Source organism: Parus major, chromosome 19 (assembly GCF_001522545.3).
Source record: "Parus major isolate Abel chromosome 19, Parus_major1.1, whole genome shotgun sequence".
Lineage (NCBI taxonomy): Eukaryota > Metazoa > Chordata > Aves > Passeriformes > Paridae > Parus > Parus major.
In genome coordinates, this window is record NC_031787.1 from 5,116,839 (window position 1) to 5,137,987 (window position 21,149).

The window sequence follows — 21,149 nt, forward strand, 5'->3', positions numbered from 1 at the left end:
ACATACAGGGCGGACATCCCCGCCATCACAGCGCTTGTCACATCCCAGTGCACTCCCAGTGTCCCGCCGGGACCGTGGCGAGAGCGCTCGGTCCCCGCCGCACCGCCCGTCCCGTCGGGGCCCGCAGGTGCGCTCCCGAGCTCGATCTCTCGGCCGGCGACTGCTCCGGCCTTGCGCGGGGATCGCTTAGTGCTGCCTTCCCGCCTCCACGTGCGCCACAGCCATGGCGTCCCCCGTGCGGCTCGGGAGCGCGGCCCCGGTGCCCGCCAAAGGTGGGCTGGGACCGGCTCAGCGCGGGGCTCCCGGTGCCGCTACCGGGCGCTGTTTTGGTTGCCTCGACGGGGGAGGCCGGGCCGGTGGCGGGAGGTGGCTCCGCCACCGTGCCGGCCACCCCCGCCGCCGGCCCGGCCCAGCTGGCCCTTTGTCGGTTGTCCCGTGGGCCGTGCGGGGAGGGTTTGGTGGCTCGTGAGTGCCGGTGTTGGGCTGGAAATAGTGAATAATCCCCCTGCTGTCACTCCCCCGCTGCACTCTGGCATCGCCGAGATGTAGGGGGGCGGCTGCTGTCGGGGGGCGGCTTCAGGATGAGGCTCCCGGGGATGGGTAACCCGGCGCTGGGTGGCTCTTTCCCGGTGGGATAACGGGATCCCCTTGCTGGGGGAACAGGGGTGCGCTAGGATGTCGCCGGGGTGCTGGCCGATGAGCCCTGCGGGGCTGTCCCCTGGGTGTGGGGACAGCCAGCTGCGCTCACAGGCTTTCACAGTTACTGCGGTGCTTTCTGGGCTAAAAAAGCCTTTTTTGTTTCCCCAAAAAGCGCCAGCGTGAAGGGCAGGATCCCACTCCTTTTTCCTGCTTGTCCCGAGGGGTTTGAGCACAGCCACCCAAGGCTGCTGGTGGTCCCTGGGGTGCGGGGCGCTGCTCTCTGACGGCTCCTTGGGTCCCCCCTTTGTCCCACAGCCCGAGCGCGACTCGTGGCCCAGCAGATCCCCCAGGAGATCCTCGGGAACGCGGAGCTGCGGGAGGCGGTGGAGGCCCTGCCCCCAAACTACAACTTCGAGATCCCCAAGACCATCTGGCGGATCCGGCAGGCTCAGGCCAGGAAGGGTGAGCGCTGAGCCGGGGGATGAGCGGCTTTGGGGCTGGTTTGTGCTGCTGAGCCCCCCCCCCGTGGGACCCCCGTGGGGCAGGGGTGGGGCCGAGCTGCTGCTGTGCCCCCGGTGTGTTTAGGCCCTGTCTTGGGGAGCTCTCCTCCTCTCGAGGGAGGTTAATAGATCTGTATCTCTGGATTATAATCACATTGGACAGGACAGGTTGAGCTGCGCGGACCTGTCAGCCTGGAGATGTGTCTGGGATGCCGGCCAGGTCCCTGCTGTGCTCCTTTTGCCTCTCTTCTCTCTCCCTGCACTTTCCTGACACACTGCTGGGGCCGGGAAGGGGGAGCCCCCCAACACCGGGCACAGGGGAGGGCTGGCAGGGAGCTGGGCCGTGCTGCTCTCGGGTCTGAACCTTCCTCAGAGGGCTGTGTTGCCCCAGAGGAGCGGGGGATGATTGTGGAGGCTTCAGGAGTGGTGCCAGGGCTTTCCCTGCACAGCCTGTGCATCCCACTGAGCAATATGTGATCAACTACGGGGAGCAGGACACGGAGCCTCCCCCTCCATCCCCGGCTGTCACCAGCGTCCCCAGCCCGACTTCACGTGCAGACAGGGGCTGCTCATGGGGCTGTGTGGCAGAGTCACATTTGAAATGCTTTGTATCCACCTGGGAATGTCTCTGCCTGCTGCCACGGAGCTGGCAGGGCTGGCGGGTGTCACGGGGGATGTTCTGGAAGCTGAGCTGCTGCTGGCTGCGGTGCCTGCAGGGTGTGGGGCTGCCCGGCCCATCCCGGCTGTGCTGTGGGAGTCAGGGCTGGACGTGTCCCCACCATGCCCAGCCGTGCTGCTCTGGCTTTCCTCGCTGTGTTTTGCTGCTTGGCACCTCCTAATTAAATGTAAATATGCGGCTGGGATTTAGGCTTCCGAGCTGGGAGCGGAGCCCATCAGCCAGCCAGCCGTGCTGGGATTTAAAAATCCGCGTGTGCACAGACCAGCCAGGGGCTCGTTGCTGGGGGAACGCAGCCTCCCACAGGGCTGCAGCCAGCCCTGCCTGTGCCCTGCCTGCTGGGGGGTTTGGGGGGGTTGGGAAGCACCCCCTTTCTCCATTGTGCTGTGATGGTGGGTGGAGAACGACCCGACTGCCTCCTTGCACCCCCCTGTTTGCAGATCTGGGGTGGAGGGCAGCCCCAAATGGGCCAAAAGGGTCTCAAACGGGCTGGGAGATGCTGGGACATGGAGCCCTCGTCCCTGCCAGGTCAGGCAAGCGCTGGTAGAGCACGTGCAACTTTCCTTGGGTCCTGCAAGTTGGAACAGGGTGGGATCAGCCTGATTTGAGCCAGGCCTTTACGCAGCTCCACACTGGCCAGCAGGCTGGGCCTGGCAGCACAGGGATGGAGGGGAATCTGCAGAGAGTGTTTGGATAGATAGCATGGAAGCTGGGATATCTTAGTGGGATTGGGAGGTGAAACAACAATGGGATTAATGGGGCCTCCTCCATTCACTTCCTCCATCATGGTCTCTATTCCTCCCCACCACCCCATGGGGGGCTCCTGGCTGGACCCCAGGCACTGGGCAGTCCACTGGCCTTTGGAGGAAGAGGGATTGTTCTGAGCTGTGAGGAGGGAACAAATGAGGAAACATAATTTGTTGTTGAATAAATTCCTGCAAGGCACAATGCTGCGGCTGTTGCTGGCCACCCTCCTGAAATGGAGAGAGAAACTGGGAGGGGGGTGTGGAGAAGGGCAGTGAAAGATGATCAAGGGTTTGGAGCAGCTTCTGTATAAGGAGAGATTAAATAGATTTAGATCCTTTAGCTGGAAAAGAGGTGAACGAAGGGGGATATGATAGGGATGTAGAATTGTGAATGTTGTGGAGAGGCTGAACAGGGGATAATTATTCGCTCTTTCTTGTACCAGGAGAACCAGGGGCACACGTTTACATTATTAGGAGCAGGTTTAAAATAAACAGAAGAAAGTACCTTTTGCTGTGCAGCACATAATTAAAATCTGGAAGTCATTACTGCGGGAAGCAGGACAGACCAGCAGTGTCAGCGGGTTCAGAGAGGGATGAGGTGTGTGCACAGAGAGAGTGGATATGGTCCAAGGCAGGACAGTCTGCCCCTGAGCTGCCAGAGCCACCCAGATTTCTGGCCAACACCTGGCTAGTTTGGGGAGAATGGTTTGTGGCTGCAGCTTGAGCTGGTCCCCACTTCAGGATGTCCCTTCCAGTCCCTCCTAACCCCGTGGCTGTTTCTCTTCCCAGTGGCCCTGCAGATGCCAGAAGGGCTCCTCATGTTTGCCTGTACCATTGCTGACATCATTGAGCGGTAAGACTGTGGCCTTTCCCTGCTTTCCCTGCGGGTCTGGGGCTGCCGAGGGCATGGGGGCTGTTACTGGGGATGGGTTGGCCACTGAGCAGGATGAGGCCCAGGGCTATGGATGAGAGGGTGCCACGGCTGCCTTTGTGGGGCCACAACCTTGCTGGGCACAGCTGGGCAGCCCTGAAGCAGCTCACAGGGACCTGCTGCCAGCCCTGGGGACAGGGACCGGCACAGTGCCAGCCCAGCCCTCGCTGCTTGGCTTCTCCTCCCCTCTCCTCTGTGCTAGGAGCTGCTGACAGGCTCAGCATGTCAGGGCCCCTGGGGGGTGCTGGAGCCGGGAGCAGCCTTGTCAACAAGCGGCTGCTGCCAGCCCGGTGCCCGCACGCTCACCAGGACAGCGCGGCCAGGGGAGGGCCGGCAGCGGAGCCGCCGCTGCGGCACAGACCCATCCTCCTCTCCCCTCGTCCTGCCCAGCACCGGGATGTGCAGGGGCAGCCTCGCTGTGCCTGGGGAGGCTTGAGGCCACGGTGATGGCGTGGAAGGGGTCACTCCTGCTGGGTGACCCCTTGGCCACGGCTCCTCTCTTGATTTTTCTGTGCCGCTTGAGAGGCGAGGCTGAGGCACTGGAGAGAGGAGCTGGGCAGTGCAGTGACAGTGGATGCAGGCACCTTGCAGAAATTGGCCGTGATCTCTTTCCTGCTGAGCGCCTCTTCCTTCCTCCCCACCCACCGCAGCCCCTCTCTGTTTTAGCACAATGAATTAGCGCTAATAGCACTTCGTGCCTCGTCTGCCATCGGGGTCGTGGCACTCATTAGCAGCTGCCTTGCCGAGGCCAGCAGCCTCGCCTCCCCGCCGAGCCGAGGCTGCTGCCGCTGCTGTGCTGGGTGGGAAGGGAGCCGTGCCCGTGGGCTTTGTCCCTGCTCTGCCATCGCCTCCCCTGCGGGGATCGCGGCAGCCCCACACTCGGTGGGAAGGTGGGAGTGGGCAGGGACGGGCGCGGAGGGCAGGGGATGGGTGTGAGCGTGGGCAGCAACGCGTGGGTTTGTCCCTTTAAGTGGAGCTGCCTCCTCTCCAGCTTTGGCACCCAGCCGCTTTCATGTCTCCGACTTCAAAGGCAGCGGATTAAGGGGCTCTTTTATCTGAATGAAACCTTAAGCCCCACTTCCCGGTGGATGGTGGATTCCAGGGTGCTGAATGCCAGGGTGCCCATGGATTCTGGGGTGCTGGCATCCTTGCTGGACTCACCCTCTTTGCTGGGGGTGCTCCACTGGGCTGGTGAGGGGTGCTGCATGGGTGGAGGTGCCCAACCAAGGGAAGGGATGTGGGGGCACTGATGGGATGGTGTTTGGATGTGGGATGGCTTCAAGGCTGAGTAGGAGGGCTGTATCCTTCCCTGACTGCCACCGTGTACCACCTGGACACATGCCACTGCCACTCCCTTACTGGGAGCACTGGGTGCCATCCGTGCCCCTGCCTGGGGACGTGGCTGTGAGCAGCACCACCAGCCAGAGGATTGTGGGTGTGGGCAGGAGTGAGCCCAGCCCTGTGTCTGCTCTTTTGGGGACACACTTGGGGACACACTGGGGACCTGGTTGCGTTGCTGGAGGTGAGGTGTGGATCGGCAGGTGGCCTCGTTAGTTTCTGCCTCTTCCTGCTATTAATATTCATCGCCAGCATTAATGTGGAATCGCAGCTCGCCGCCTGCTCCTGCTGGCCCTCCTCACCCAGTGCTGGGGCCGGATGAGCCTCCGACGTGACAGGAATGGCTGCAGCTGTGTGCTCTGGCTGCCGTGGCCAGGCTGGGGACAGGGGCTTGTGGTGCCATCAGCCCTGCACTAGTGTCCCCTTCCTCCTGGTGACAGAGAGGATGTGAGGACTGAGCGTGACAGGAATACCTGTGTGCCCCCGGGGGGCATTGCTCAGTGAGCAGCCCCTTTCCCCAGCCCATGCCCACAGCCTCCTGCCTCATCCTTGCTGGTGGGAGTTTGGGAAGGGAGTTCCCCCTCCCCTGCATTCTCTGCTGCTGGCTGCAGAGCCATGCCCGGGGCTGGTGCCCTGGGGTGACAGTGGCCACCCCTGTGTGTTTCAGTTGAACTGGAGCTATGTCAGCTGCCACTCAAACGGAATATTTATCCTTTCTGCTGGAGCTGCCTTTTAATAGAATATTTGTGCCGTGGCCTGGTGGTGCTGGGGAGAGCCGAGAGCGGGGATGTGGCTCACTCCCCCGCATCACAGCCGGCTCCAAGAGGACACAGTGCTTGCTGTGCGTCTGTCTGTCCCCGTGCTGTGGGATGGCAGTGTCACCACGTCCCTCACTGCCATGTGGGAGTGAGCAGGCCCCCGGGGAGCTCCATGGAGTAAAGAGGGGAGGGGGCGGCCAGGTGGGGCCTGTCTGAGTTTCCCAGCATCGCACTAGCGCTTGCCAAGCCCCGAGGGGCTGCAGGGATGAAGATGTAGCCGAAGCATCACAGCCACCACTGGAAAGGCCGGTGGGGTTCTTAGCCTGGAGCTTTTGAAATCAAGAGCAGTCTGGGAGCATTGACCAGTGTGAGGCCAGTTAATTACCGTTAATAGGTTTGTCATTGTCAAAGATGTGCCGGGGCAAGCGGCCGGGCTGCGGGGGGGGCGGTGGGGCCGGGGTCTGCCCGCTGCCGGTGCCACATCACGACGCTCCCGCGGCACCTTCCAAATTGGCTCCATTTGTCATGGCTGATGTCATTCGGCAGAGGGGAACTCGTGCTGGGGGGTGGCAGTGTGGAGAGCCGCGTGGGGGGAGCTCGGACCACAGCTCAGGGAGGGGCAGCCCCCCAGCCCACCCGCTGTCGTGCCGGGGAGGTGGCAGTCGTGTCCCCCTGTGCCACCCGCTTGCAGCTGGGGGCTGTGCAGCCAGGAGAGGACCCCCGCTCCCCTCCCTGGCGGGGCTGGAGCAGACGGATCAGCTGGGCTCTCAGCTGGGCTTTTGATTCTGTGTTAATAAAGTCGGCTGTCAGGCTTCACAGCTGCTAATCCCTCTGTCTTCCTGTGCCACGCCGGGGTGAGAGGCTCCTGCTAATCAGCCAGGGCTTGGTGGCAGGGATGGGCAGTGGCAGAGGGCACAGGAATGTCCTGATGCCCACACAGGCTGCCCCGCTGCAGCTTTAAACACCTCCCCACTCCCAATGGCTTTTGAAGATCCATGAGAGGCGGTGCTGGAGGGGGTGCAGACCATCCTCGTCTTGTCCTGCTGACTCAGGACCATATGGGGACATCTTGGAGTGACATTGAGTCCTGGTTGAGCAATAAAGAGTTAAACATCTGTGTGCACAACACAACAGCTGTGGCAGAGCTTAAAATGCCCCACTATGGCTGACACAAAACAGGCCCTGATGGCTGCTGTGCCCCACAGTCCCCGGTGCCATGGCTGGTGTGCCCAGCAGGTTCCCAGTGCCAGCAGGCACCAGGTCCCTTGGCCAGGCAGGTCTGCCATGTGACACTGAGCAGTGTGGTACTGAATGCTGTGATGAAGCTGGCAGCATCACCAGGGGGTCCCAAAAGGTCACCCTGGGACACTGACACAGATCAGGATGTGGCCTCAGGTGCACAGTGCCATGGCTCTGCCGGCCAGCGCTGCCTTCCCTTCTTCCCTCGTCCTTTCACGCACAACCTGGAGGCGCTGGCAGCGGGTGCACACTGTGCAGGGGAATTTAATCACTGTCATTAACCACACAACAGCATCATTAGGAGGAATGAAGTTCTCACTTCATTGGAGATGTTCAAAACCTTCTACCCGGGTGGTGGCTGTGCCAGGGGGATTTGGCTGGAGGGAGTGTGTGGGGTCTATAGGGCTGTCAACTTCCAGGGCTGGGATGTGCCAGCACAGGTGTGGTGCCCCATGCCACCTCCTTGTGTCCCACAGAGCTCTATGATGTGATCATTGTGAACAGGGGACAGGCACCATCCAGACACAGGATGGTCATGGTGGCTTTACAACCAGCGTGCACTGGCCCTTGGTTTGTCTTTTTGTGGGGTTTTTCTGCTGCTACAGGACCAGCAAAGCTGGGGTGCCCTGGGACGTGCCCCTTGAGAGGTGTTTGCCCTGCCACCTGTAGTGAGGACAGAGTAGGAAGTGCCCTCAGGGGAGGGGACCCAGCTGGAGATGGTTCCTCCTGGGGGGATGTGGGGACACCCACCTCTCCCCACTGTGCCCCGCTTGCAGAAGCTCTGTGAGGTCCCATCACTGCCCAGCTGCAGCTGGGCTCTTCCAGCACCAACTGCAATAAAATAGCAAACTCATTATTTTAATTATGTGCAGCCTTCCTGTGCTAATGAAGTTGGGAGTCTGGTAATGGGGCTTGGTGATGGGCTTCTCCGCTAATTAAGTGCACTGTTCCCGGCCAGGGCTGGGCTCAGCCCCCACAGCCCAGGACAGCAGCACCCATGGGTGTCCTGGGACATGCTGGGCTTGGGCACAGGGCAGGCAGTGAGTGTGGAGTTTGTGGGGTGATCATGGGGTGCTTGTGGGGTATTTGAAGGGCCACATGCAGGTGAGGCAGGTGGCTGTGAGGCAAGGGGCAGGCTGCACCATGTCCCTGTTCCCAGCACAGCATGCAGGCACCCTGGCATCATCCCAGTGTTGTCTCCATCCTCACATAGCACAGGGGTCCTGGCCACTCTCAGCCCAGTCCCCTCAATCCCCTCCCCACCAAGGGCTGGTGGACACACAGGGGCTGAGGACTCGTCCCTGCTGGGGAGAGCAGCTCTGCCTCATGGCTTGAGGACCAGCACTGTATCATTCACACACTGCCAAGGGACCTCGCACTCCTGCCAGCAGCAAATGCTCTCATTCATTTTTCGAGGGGCTGGGATAAATCAGGGCTGCTCCAACCAAGTGCCTGTGCTCAGGTGACAGGGACTGGCTACCCCATGCTTGGAGACATGCAGGCCCCATGTGTGCATGTCTCTGACCCCATGTTTTCAGCCCCAAAACTTGTCCCTGGATTGCTGCTGCCTCCATCCTGCGCTGGGGAGCAGAGCTGGGAGGGCCTGGGGGTCCCAGCTGGGATTGGGGCTGGGACCTGGCCTGCCCTGGAGCACATCCTGCCAGTGCTGAGCATGGGGCTTTATAAATGGGATTTTGGGAGCCATCTGTTTAAAGGAGCAGATAATGAATTAGGGGGAGATGAGAAAAATGCTAAGGCCAGGCGGTTTTTCAGAATGAGCCGGGGTTTGCGGGACGTAAAAGATGAATAACCTCCCCACGTGTTCAATATTCATGAGCTCCCAGCTGTAAGGAGCGTCTCAGCACTGGGTGGGGACATCCCTGTCACCACTGCCAGCACGCTGCTGGGACCCATCCGTGGCTGTGACAACTTCCAGGGACATAAAACACAAGAACGCTGCCGTGGCTGCCCCTTGCCTGTGTCCTGGTCTGGGCTGGCTGGCAAGCAGCTCCCCAGCCCGCATCGGAGGCAGGTGGCTGCTAATTGACATTTCCTTCCTCTGTAGTTTGATGAAAGACTCTGGCGACACCGAACTGATTAAAACATCAAGGGGAGGCCCTGGCGCTTGCCTTTGATTTGTCTCGGGAGATGATTACGGCTCCACTGGATTGTCCAGCCCAGCCGGAGCGGGTGATCCCGGTCCATGCCATCCTGGAGCCCCTCCTGCAGCACCACCAGGCTCCTGGCCTTGCCAGCACCGTTGGGTTCCCTCCTCACCAGGCACCATCCCGTGGCCTCTTTGCTCACCTGTGACTCCACTCCCTGAAGCCAGAGGAGGAATCTTGCCCATGGCTCAGCCTCCTCTCCCTGCCCAGCTGCAGCCCCACAGGGCCACGGGCACTTCTGCCCTCCTCCTTCCACCGTTGCTATTTCACTTTCTTGCTCTTCACCCCCAGGGACTTTCTCTGGGGTTTGGGCCAATTTGCATACATTTTAATCTATAAAAAATTAAGCGGCGCTGGCTGCCGCTCTGAGTCAGACCTCCCCATCCTGAATCTTAAGGAGCTGAATAATTTTCCACTTTTGCTGAGATGTGTGGAGTCTGATTCATGTTCATCTCATCACCTCTCATTAGAGGAGGGGGCTGGGGGCTTGGAAGGGTGGGAAGAGCCTTCTCGAACCTTCACTGGTAGCCCCCTGCCCCATAGTGTGGCCACGTGGGCAGCAGAGGAGCCATCCTCGCATCCAGGCCACGCTGGCCGTGAGGAATCGCAGGATTTGGGTGCTGGCAGGATCCACCCCATCTTCTGACGCTCTCCAGCTGCATCCCCAACCCTTGAGGAGTGGGAGCTGCCCAGGCAGGACTGGGGAGGTGAGGATGGCTGTGTCCCCTCCTCGGGGGCGCTGCAGCATTGCTGCTCCCCTGTCCCCTCCCCGGGCGCTGGCGGATGGGCCGGAGCTGTTAATATTCAGCACGCTCCGCCATTTCTCCACCTTCTGCCATCTGCCCAGCTCTGCCCACCATTTCTATTCTTGCCGCCGACGTAACGTTCCCTGCCTGGCGCTTGTGGGGGGCGCGGGACCCTGGCCCCCAGCCAGCCATGGGTGCTGCAGGGGGTGACGCTGTGCCAGGGCCTGCTCCTTCCCTGGTCCCCTGTGCCAGCAGCAGGGGGGACCCCGCTGGCACCGAGCTACAGCCGGCCTCAAGTAAATAAGGAATTAGCATCTGGTTTAAGCAGCCCCTCCAGGCAAGGGGCTTTGTCATGGCAATACCTGCTCTCATCCTGCTGCGGCAGCTCCCTGGGAAGGCAGCCAAGCTAATAATCCCCCAAAATGGTGCAATAAATACCCACAAAGGTGGTGCCTCTAAATCATGCCAGAGTCCTGGCTTTGCTGCTCAGTGCTGGTGTGTGCCCCTTCACCCACAGGCTGGCAGGTGCCAGGTGGGTTTGGACTGAAGCACTGAGAGTAGGGGACAGCACCGGTGGTGGTTTTGGCGCTTTCCCTTGCCAAGTGCCACTCAAGCACCAGCTCTTCTGGAGGTCACCCAGCTCGGCCAAACCGGCATGCAGGGGTGGCACAGCCAGGTGCAGATTGGATTCACCGGCTCACACAGTGCCCAGGTATGGGATGATGATGGCTTGGCTGGCACTGCAGGGGATTCCAGGACACCTCTTCTGCCCATCCTGGTGACTCCAGCGCCCAGGGCTGTCTGGTGGAAGCAGTGGCACCACACTGTGCCGGGTCTCCCTCTGCTGCTCTCCCTGCTGGAGCATTAGGAATCTGGCAGCGTATTGTTTGATGAGTGGATAATCCGCTGAATTGCAAACAGCTTTACCCAATTGAAGAGGCGGATTACCGCTCTCCAGCTTAATCATGTTGACATCTCGGAGAGTAGCCAGTGCTTGTCCTCTTCAGCGCGTGGCTCGGTGGCAGCGCGGGGTCCCCGCGTAGTGACACACCACGAGGCTGTGGGGCAGAGCCTGGGCTGTGGTGACGCAGCTGTGACCCTCAGTGCTGTGCCTTCCCACAGATTCACGGGTGCAGAGGCGGTGGTGATGGGTGACGTGACCTACGGCGCCTGCTGCGTGGACGACTACACGGCCCGGGCCCTGGGCGCTGACTTCCTGGTGCACTACGGCCACAGTTGCCTAAGTAGGTGCCACTGAGTCCCGGGGTGCTGCTGGGGTGGCCGTGTGGGTGGGTGGGTGCACACTGTGGAGGCTATGCCGCTGCCACCGTGCCACGCCGAGCAGCTCCACACCCCTCTCGACGCCAGCTCGGAGACTTAGTGCCGAAACTAATCCCTTCCCAAAGGGCATTCTGATCTCCAGCTTCAGCTGCTGGCTTTGGATGGGGCCAGGCTGGCTGGATGGTTGCTCACAGGCAGGATTTCGGGCGCAGCAAGGCGTGCTCATCCTGCTCGGCTGCTGCAGCAGCGCACACATCCAGCCTTGTTGTCCCCAGGAGCAGAGCAGCAAGGCCATGGCTTGGCAGGACCCCGCTGGCCCAGGAGCTGCCAGCAGGGATGAGGCTGCTCTTGCCCCTCACCTGGCCTCTGTGGAGTGATGAGGAAGGGAATGATGGCAGAGGAGAGCAAGGGCCTGGGGGTCCCGCTCGGCTTTGCGGGTACAGTGCAGGCTGGGCGGGGAAGGGAGGAGGAGGAGGCTGTGTGCTCCCCAGGCGGACAGTACTCTGGATCCAGTTGCCATGGAAACTGCGCTGCTGTCCCAGATGCTGCTAACTTTGAAGTCCACCCAGGATGGAATCAGCCCAAAAATAACAATAAGACGCTCTGGGTTTTAAGGTGGATCTGCAGAATTGCCATAGTGAATAGGAGGTGTGTGCATTCCTGCTGCTGCCACGCTCCCAGCACCTGGCAGCCCTCCTGGACGTTTATGGGGTCCTATAAAAGGGTTTGAAGAATTGCATCAGGCTCTGTATGAAATACTCACTCCCCAGTTGAGAACTCTGTCCTGAAAGCCACGTCGGTGTGAGCATTCGTGGTGATAAATATGTGTGCTAGGTGCTTTGTTATGGAGGGAGGGTTATGGGCACCACTGGAACAGGGAGTATAAAACTCCTGGTTTGTAGCCTGCTGCTCATGAATGAACAGCAGGAAGGGGAGGAAGGAGCTGTATCCATCAGGCTGCTCCAGGGAATGGGAGTCACATCAGCTGGAGCTGCTCCCTGCAGGGACAGGCAGGCACTGCCAGGCTGACTGTCACCAGCCCAGCTGCCATCTGCTGCCTGTGGCCTTGTTGCCCTTGCCTGCTCTGGCTTGGGTGGGTCACAGGGCACCCTGGGTTACCCACGGGCTGCTGTGAGGATGCTGGGCTCCTCTTGAACTGTCCACGGTGGTCCTGTCACCTGGGTGGCCAATGGTGAGGCACACAGATGCTTCCTGCTCCTTCCCAGCCCCACGTGCCCCACAGGAGGGAGTAATTTGCACTTAATTGTGATCAGGGAAGAGCACCAAAATGGGAAGTGAACGCGGAGCTGCAGATCGATGTGGACTCTGTGTACTTTAATTATTCACTTAATCGTGGTGACAAAGGCTTCTTAGCACCAGGGGTAATTAGATTTGTGTTCATTGATTCCCCAGGCTGCCATTATCTGGAGAGAAAGGAGCGGGTGCTCTCAGTGGCTCACATCTGTACCCCCTGCCCTGGGTGCCAGCACAAGAGAGGGGTGGCACAGCCCACCCTGCCTGTGCCAGGGCAGTTTGGGGCACAGGGAGCCTCACCAACATGCTTTATTCCCCAGCTGCAGGCAGCAACAGCTTGGGGCTCACTGGAGCCCCGAGTGTACCCCACACTCAGACCCTGTCTCTTCCCATCACCAGTTCCCATCGACTCCACACAGGGGCTGAAGATGCTCTATGTGTTCGTGGACATAAAGATCAATGCATCGCATTTTCTTGAGACCATTCGCTTCAACTTCGCAGCAGGCACCTCCCTGGCCCTGGTCAGCACCATCCAGTTCGTCTCCACGGTGCAGGTGAAATGGAAATCCCTGGCTTTTGTCTCCCCCTGAGTTTTCCTCTGGCTCAGCCCTTCCCTGTTGCACCTCGCTCTGGGAGCGCTGCCCCGGAGTGCTGGTGGAGCTGGTTCTCCTCTGACGAGTCACTGCAGTAACGTGCCGCTGCCATAATGTTGATCAAGTATTTTATAATAACTCTGATCAATGTTTCATGGCGGCACCCCTCCCCAGCTCCCCCGGGAGCTGCTCTGGAAATGTCAGGGCAGGCTGTGGAGCACTTGGCATTTTGATGCAGTGCCGGCAGCGGCCGGGGAAGCTCCGGCGGGTCTGTCTGTCTGGCCCTGAACGGCCGGCTGGGCAGGGCGGGAGGAGATGAATGGGCCTCTTGAGCCGTGTCTATCTAAACACGGGGCTATCCAAGCGTTAAGCCTTTTCCCTTGTCTTTTAATTGATACGTTTGTTGAGCCTCGCTGAGCATCCCGGCTGCGCGGGGCTGTTCCTGGTGCCACCCCGAGCAGGCTGGTTCTCCCCCACTGGGTCACAACAGCTGGGACTGCCACAACTGGGGTGTCCCCAAGGGTCCTCAGCCACCCTTTGTGCCATGGCCTGTCCCTGATGATGCCACATCTCCCACAGGCAGTGTCACAGGAGCTGCGCTCCCAGTACAAGGTGTGTGTGCCCCAGTGTAAGCCGCTGTCCCCAGGAGAGATCCTGGGCTGTACGTCACCCCGGCTTGCTCAGGACACGGATGCCATTGTGTAAGTACCCGGGGTCCTTCACCACCCTCCTGCCTGGCCCAGACTTCCCATCCTTCCTACACCCCCTACCTGGTTTTGTGCAATTTTGGGGGGTGGTGAGGGACACCCACAGGCTGGGATGGGCCCCCTTCAGCTCCTCACGCTGCTTTAAGTGGCGTGTGCTTGTAGCACAGAGGAAATAATTGAGTCGTATATCAGAATAGATAATAGATGGAAGGGCGGGTGGATAATTGGAAAAGACAAATGGCCGGGGCCCAACATCACAGCAACATTAATTTTATTTAAGGACAGCAAATTAGAGGGAGCACTTCGCTTCCTATCACCTAATTATTTTAGGTAATGGAAATGCTTAATGTACTGTGAATACAGTGTGCTGCAGAATAAATAAATACAAGGACCCCACCCTTGGGGGGAGCCGGGGAGCCCAGGTGTGGGTTTGGGCCCTGCTGAGCTCCTTCTTGCCCACACTTCTTGCCCAACAGCAGTGGTGCCTTTCCAGGCACAGCCAGGCAGGGAGCTGGGCTCCAGATTGCTGGGCATGGGGTCAGTGGGAGCTCTGGATTTATCCTGAGCCACTTTCCGTCTCTCCAAGGACATCAGGAGCAGGCAGGGGCAGCCAGGCTGGCACTGCACTGCTGACAGTGGCTCCTTTCAGCTGGCAGAGGAGCGGCAGTGCGGTACCAACCCGCGCAGGTGCACTCGGCCTTACCTGCGTCCTCCCTGCGTTATTATTTTCTTCTTTGCACCGTCTCTGGGGCTAACTTTTGCAGACAAATTAGCTTTGATCTCCCAAAATGTCATTCTCCAATTAAGGGCAAAATCTAGTCAAGTTTTACGTCTGAATTCATTTTCCAAGCCCTCACTCCATTAGGGCAGCTGAATGAAAGGCTTTGAAATGTAATTGCTGACTGGAAATCCGATTAGAAATGGAAGCAGCAACGTCTAGAACCAGCCATTGAGATGGAGCAGCTCCCAGCCACCCCGTGCTGGTGTGAGCACCCCTCCTTGCTCTGAGCATGTCTGCCTCTCCAACCTTGCCATGCCAGGGAGCCCTGGCTGTGCCTGCTGCCCCTGGGTTCCAGCACAGGAGCTTGGATTCCTGGTATCTCCAGTGTCCTGCAGTTTGGGAAAACTGTGGACACGAGGATGGGGTGCTTGCTGCTGTTTCCCAGTGCCATAGCTCTCCCTCCCCTCTCGGCAGGTATTTGGGCGATGGGCGCTTCCACCTGGAGTCCATCATGATTGCCAACCCAGGGATAGCTGCATACAGGTACAGACACCCACTCCAATCTGCACCCCATCTGTCCCCGTGTGCACCCCAGGAACACCTGGGGCTGGGCAGGTAGCTGTCAGCAGCAGGCAGGGGCAGGTGAGAGGCCATGGGGTGGGTGAGGAGGTGCTCTGGGGGAGATGAACACCAGCCATTTACTCCGGCTGAATATAAACATTTTGACAAGTACCTGTGAAAGCTCGTGGAGGTGCAGCCATTAAAGCACGGCTGCTGCAGGCAGAGGCCATAAAGCGCGATGATGAGGCCGCTGAAAGCAGATGAAATATCAGGAGTGAAAGGCTGGGCCCATTTGGTGGAATCTGAATTTCCTAGTAGGTCGTTTGTTACGAGCGGGAGGCGCACGTCAGGTTTATGGCACTGGTGAAGCTGCCGAAACCCGAGTGGGATTTGATTAAAATTCTCCTCGTCAAACAAAGCAACAAATCAAAGAATTCTTTATAATTGATGAGCCAGGGTGGGGGGGAGCTGAGTGTGAAGCCGAGAACGGAGCCGAGGCTGTGCTGGGTGTTGGGGTGCTGTGGTGGGACACTTGTCCCTATCCTTAAGGAACCGGCTGGGTCCTACATCAGCCAGGAGGACAGATGCTGTGGGAGGCAATTAGTGCTAATGAGAGACGGGCATCACCGGGAGGAGGGCAGGTGATGGAGCACGTGTGAGCCTGGCTGTGCTTTGCAGGTACGATCCCTACAGCAAAGTGTTCTCACAGGAGCACTACAGCCACGAGCGCATGCACCGCGCCCGGCAGGACGCCATCCGCACTGCCACCAGTGCCCGCTGCTGGGGACTCATCCTGGGCACGCTGGGCCGTCAGGGCTCCCCCAGCATCCTACAGGTACCAGCCTTGTCCCCACTGTCCCTACTGGGCAGCGGGCGCTGCTGTTGGGTGGGGGGAAGCACTGATGGCGATGGCACCATCGCTGTCCTCGCTGCCAGGGTGAGGGTGGATGTGGCACTGCTGGTGGCCCATCAGTGGCCACTGGCCCGGTCTGCATGGGCAATTAGCAGCAGATGAGGGAGGCTGGACAAGGACTCATTAAACCCGTTCCTGGGGAGAGCTGGCCAGTCTCGGAGAACCCCCCTCCGCCCAGGCAGCTCGGCAATTAATTGGCTGGGTTTGTTTTAATTGGATGAACTTCCGATCAGGTTCAGCATCCCTGCTCAGCTGCTGTGCTGGTGCTTTCTGCACCCTGGCTGGGTGAGGGGAGCAGGACAGTTCTGCTCTCTGAGTGTGGTGGTTGTGCTCACACCCAGAAATTCTGGGGTAGCCACAGGTGAGGTTTGAGGCAGTGGGCAGAGGTTTGACCAGGGGGCAGAGCAGGGCAGCAAGGTCCCAGCAGCTGCTCTTCCACAGTGGGCAGGACACAGGCACGGGGCAGGGGGCGATTAGTGCCATCTCTGCAGGACAAGGACATCTCTGGCCCCTCTCCTCCTCCTGAAAGCTGTGGCTGCAGCCAGCCCATGACAGGCGGATGTCCCAGGGCAGGCAGCCGCTAACGAGAACAGATTGTTGTCATTGAGCAGTAATTACTTCATTAGGCTGAGGCACGTGCTGGGGAGAGCTGGGCACAAGCCAGAGCTATGGCCACAGTCTGGCCTATGACTGCCAAGGGGATGGGGCTGTAGGGCTGAACTGGGACCCACAGAGGGTCTCATGGCCAGGAAGGGGCTGTGGGCTGGGGGACCCTAACCCTGCTGGGTGCCTTTTTCCCCTGCAGCACCTGGAGCTGCGTCTCCGTGCCCTGGGCCGGCCCTATGTGCGGGTGCTGCTGTCTGAGATCTTCCCCAGCAAGTTAAAGCTCTTCCCAGACGTGGATGTGTGAGTGCTGCTGACCCCCCTCCAGCCTCAGGGTGTCCCAACCCTGTGGAATTCCTGCTTGAAGCCGTCCCTGACACATCTGTCACTGTGCAGGGAAGGGGCATGGCTGTCCTTAGCAGGGTGGTGCTGGCACAGTAAGGACCTTCTGGGGTTCTGCTGAGGGACTTCACTGTGGCTTGTTCTTCCCAAAACGCTCATCCCCATTGTGACATTTCCCTTCCAGGTGGGTGCAGGTAGCCTGTCCCCGGCTCTCCATCGACTGGGGAGAAGCCTTCAGCAAGCCACTGCTGACACCCTATGAGGTGAGCACCCCTCTCCATTTTGGGGGGACAGTCCTGGCTTGGGGTGATGCACCAGAGCAGGCTTGGGGATGTCCCTGCATCAGACAGCATCCCCTCCTCTCTCCATCTGTGTGCTCTGTACGCAGTCCAGGCATGCTGCTGGGATATCCAATCTTTTGTGAAACCTGTAGGATTCCCAGTGCCTTGAGCTTTGCCCCAGCAGTGCCCTCAGCACGCCAAGCTGGATGCCGGGACCTCTCCCAGCACCACCAGCTCCCCCTCCATGGGCACTGCTCGGGGACTCATCCCCGGTCCTCTCCGCAGGCTGCGGTGGCTCTCCAGGACATCGAGTGGCAGCAGCCTTATCCCATGGACTTCTATGCCAGCCAGTCCCTGGGGCCGTGGACGGTGAACCACGGTGGCACACAGCCCCCGCGCCGCGGGCGGCCGGCACAGGTGGGCAGCGGGGTGTCACCGAGTCCCCGCTCGGTCCGTCGGGCCGGTGAGAGCGCCGGGAAGGGCTGAGCACCGGCTGCCGCTCGGTGCCCGGTGCCGCGTACCAAAAGCGCCACCCCGTGGTGTCGCTGCCATCGAACAGTAACGGGGACAGCGCCAGCCCGCCCCGGGGGAGGGACACGCGGATCCCCCCAGCCCTGCTCGCGGTGAGCGCCTGCCCAGCCCCGCGGCTCCCCGGCAAAGGGGGGGTTCCCCCCGGAGTGCCCCGCGGGTTGAGCACGGGCTGGCTCATCACAGCTCCGGCTGGGGCTGGGACATCCCTGACCCTCCCTCTCCCTGCAGGGCAAGGCAGCCGCGCCCCCCGCCCCGCCCGAGGCTGGGGAGCAGCCAAACACCGGGGACCCCGCAGCCCCGTGAGTGTCGCCCGCAGCTGCCGCGCTCTGGGACCTGGCACGGGCAGCGGCGGGGGCACCGCTGGTGGCTCCCGCCAGGGTGAGCACCACCGGGACCCGCTTTGCCATCGCCGGAATGGATGGGGTCGCACCCCGTACATCGACGACACCACTGCCCGCAAGGACCGAGCCCGGCTGTCCGTGGGAAGTTGCCCCTTGCAAGACCAGGCCGTGCTGCGGCCCTGTCCCGGCCGCCGCCATCGCCCCGGGGGTCGCGTCCCGTCCCGTCGGGGCTGCCCCCTCCTCACCCGCCCGCGACCTCCCGCCGCCAGGGGGCGCGCGTCACATCCGCGAGGGCTCTCCGCTCGCGCTCCTCTCTCCGACCAATCAGCGCGCAGCGTTTCGGCGGGAAGGCGGAAGTGGCGCTCCGTGGGCACGGCCATGGCTGAGGCGCGGCCGCTGCGGCTGCTGGCCCTGCACGGTTACCGGCAGAGCGCCCGCCGCCTCCGCCAGCGCACCGGTGCGCTCCGTAAGGCCCTGCGCGGCCGCGCCGAGCTGCTGATCATCGACGCGCCTCACCCGTTGCCCGCCGCCGCTGAGGACGACCCCGACGGGGACGACCCCCCCCGGGGCTGGTGGTTCTCCGGGCCCGGCACGTTCGAGGCGGGCGAAGCGGCTGCGGCTCCGGTGGGGCTGGACGAGTCTCTGTCCACCGTGGCGGCGGCGCTGGCGGAGCACGGGCCCTTCGACGGGCTGCTGGGCTTCAGCCAGGGCGCGGCGCTGGCCGCCATGGTGTGCGCCCTGCGGGCCCGCGGCGACCCGCGCTTCCCGGTGACCTTCGCCGTGCTGGTGGCCGGGTTCGCCAGCCGCTCCCCGGCACACGGACACTTCTACCGGGAGCCCATCGCCCTGCCCACGCTGCACATCGTGGGCGACACCGACGCCGTCATCGCAGCAGCCCTCAGCAGGGAGCTGGCCCGGTGCTTCGTGGAGCCCGTGATCCTCACGCACCCCGGGGGACACTTCATCCCCGCGGCTCCGGCGCAGAAGAAAGCCTACCTGGAGTTCTTGGAACGCTTCTGCCCCGGGCAGGGCCAGGCCGAGCAGCCGGGGGCTGGGGAGGTTTGAGATCGGGCTCTGTAATAATAAAGGACTCTGGTGAGCCACGTGCGCCCATCCTGTGAAACATCACTGTTTTTGTGCCTCCAGAGGGACCAGTGAACAGCTCTCTGCACGTTCTGCTCTTCAGTGTCCACCCAGGCCAGGCTAAATGGTTTTTTATCTCTTTTTTTCAGCTTTGTTGTGTACATCAGTATAAAATATATATGTATATAAAGCTATGTATATAAGATGTATGACACATAACACGATTGTGGGGTTGTGACAGTGAGGGGGTTGAGGGCAGGAGGGTGACACTGCTCTGTGTGCAAGGTGCTTTCAAGCTCAAACACCTGCTGAAAATGAGAGTCCCTCAGCTCAACCACAGCAAGTGTCTGCAGGGCACAGAGCTCCTGCAATTTTTCACCCCAAAGATTAGTGGTTTTTAATATCTGTTAAGCCAAACTTCCAGCTGGTCTGGGCCTGGAAAACCCTCTCATCCTTGGCAGTGCCAGGGCAAGTGTTTGTTTCAGGAATGAAATGTCTGCTGGCTCGGCATGCATGTGTTGGATCTTCCTTGCACAAAGTGCCTCCATGAACAAGAGAAACTTGTCACTTTGTGGCTCTGTATTATCCAGAAGCACACGAAAATCTTTATTGCTGTAACAGTTGCAGGTGTCCTGCCCAGCTTCTGCCCCCCTCAGCACTGGGCACCAGTCTCAGGAGAGGAGTGCTAGCAGAGCTTCTCTAACCACGGCTTTCCTTGGGGCTGTAGAGTTGGTAAAAGAGGGAAATGGGGTGAAAAATGTGAATTTTCCCCGTGCTTGAGCAGCAGGGCAGTGCAGTGTCAGCTCTGTGAACTCTTCCCATGTTCTCTGAGCTGGGAGCAGGCCTGGGAGCTGCTGTGGGTTAAACCAGCCCGGCAGGAGTGAGCAGTTCTCAGCCCCATCAGGTTTTTCCCCCTGATTTGCAGCAGGTTGGTGATGGTGGCAGGAGGATGTAGCTGTTTCCCTACAGCCCAGCCCCACGCTGCTGTTGCCCTGTGGTGCTGGGGGGGCTCTGGCAGTGCTGGCCGTCCGTGCCACTCCACGTGGGCTGTGTCACATCTGCTGCGGGGGCGTGGGGTGTCTGCACCCCTTGGTGACCGCATCGGGGACACCAGAGACTGGCTTTTCTGGGGTTTGCATGCCCGGCTGCAGCTGTGGCCGAACACAGCTGTGACAACGCACCGGAGCCTTTGTCTCCGCTCTTCCCCCGCGGCCGGGCAGCCCCCGGTAGCTGTTTGATCATCCGCGGTGCGGTCCCGGCGCGGGGGAGGCACCGCAGCCATGGCCGGCCCGCCCGCCCGCACTGCGGCCCCCGGCAGCTCCCGGGCACAGGGAGGCACTGGCAGCTCCTGGGAAGAGGGAAGGAAAGGGAAGAAGAAGCCCTAGGGTGCGGTGAGTGAGCAGCACGGCCCCAGCTCTGCGGGCGGCTCCCTCGGGTGGGGCCGGGAGGGATGGATGACCTGAACTGGGCTACTGCAGTACCTGCCCCTTTCCCGGGGTCTGCATGAAGATGGCTCCTGCCGGGTGTCTGCTGTACCGGTTTAAATAAATTAATAAAAACGAATAAACGCGACCTTTGTCAGCAGGAGGTGCTTGTGTGAGCAGCGGAGGGAGGTCCTGCTTGGTCCCGGTGTGGTGGGAGGAGGGAAGCGGCTCTCAGGCGTGTCCACAGTGGACAGACGGGTTTGCCATGGGAATCCTGCCCGCTCCCTCCTTTCTGCTGGAGGGATGCCCTCGGGCTGGCCCTTCCTCTCTCGCAGATCCAGGTCTGTTCTTGGGATGCGGCCACAGTCCTTGGCTGCCCGCAGAGGTGAGCCTGGAGACAAGACTGGCTGATGTCCTCCCACCCCTCACTCAGCCTGATGCTGGGGAGTTCCCTTTTCCATCACCCGGCCCAGGGGAGTCGGTTTTCCCCCCAGAACAGCGTGGCCAGTTGCTGTTGCTGAACGGGGGTGATGAAGTGAGCCCAAGATCTGTGTGGCAGCTGTGCCACTTGCCTGGGACAAGAGGGCCCTGGGGACAGTTACCAGTGTTACCAGCAGCCCCGGGAGCCGGGCTGTTTTGGCAAGGGGGATGTCACCTTTGTCCCCAGATATGCCTTTCCATACCCCAATGCAGCCACTGGAGCCACCTGTGTGACCTCAGGGGCAGGAAGGACCTTTGCTGTGGCCCTGCTTGTGAGGAGCCTGCTGCAGGTGTGG

The 21,149-nt window shown here is 60.7% G+C and overlaps 2 protein-coding genes across 2 annotated transcripts; both read left to right on the plus strand.

Moving 5' to 3' along the window:
- The first annotated feature begins 205 nt into the window (after positions 1-205).
- On the plus strand, positions 206-19,457 carry DPH1 (diphthamide biosynthesis 1). The gene is made up of 12 exons (XM_015646375.2): positions 206-272; positions 955-1,101; positions 3,351-3,414; positions 10,861-10,982; positions 12,673-12,827; positions 13,446-13,567; positions 14,769-14,837; positions 15,534-15,690; positions 16,574-16,674; positions 16,898-16,976; positions 17,280-17,411; positions 17,754-19,457. Exons 1-12 carry the CDS (start codon positions 224-226, stop codon positions 17,826-17,828), a joined length of 1,272 nt encoding a protein of 423 aa, XP_015501861.1. The 5' UTR covers positions 206-223; the 3' UTR covers positions 17,829-19,457.
- On the plus strand, positions 17,866-20,329 carry OVCA2 (OVCA2 serine hydrolase domain containing). The gene has a single exon (XM_015646384.3). The coding sequence runs from the start codon at positions 18,245-18,247 to the stop codon at positions 18,929-18,931; it is 687 nt and encodes a 228-aa protein (XP_015501870.1). The 5' UTR covers positions 17,866-18,244; the 3' UTR covers positions 18,932-20,329.
- The last annotated feature ends 820 nt before the right edge of the window (positions 20,330-21,149 follow it).

Excerpts from the sequence above, each read along its gene's own strand:
- DPH1 (XM_015646375.2), top strand. The coding sequence starts at position 224 with ATGGCGTCCCCCGTGCGGCTCGGGAGCGCGGCCCCGGTGCCCGCCAAA. Across the intron at positions 10,983-12,672 it reads CTACGGCCACAGTTGCCTAA|TTCCCATCGACTCCACACAG; the intron begins GTAGGTGCCACT and ends TCCCATCACCAG. Across the intron at positions 16,977-17,279 it reads CACTGCTGACACCCTATGAG|GCTGCGGTGGCTCTCCAGGA; the intron begins GTGAGCACCCCT and ends TCCTCTCCGCAG.
- OVCA2 (XM_015646384.3), top strand. The coding sequence starts at position 18,245 with ATGGCTGAGGCGCGGCCGCTGCGGCTGCTGGCCCTGCACGGTTACCGG.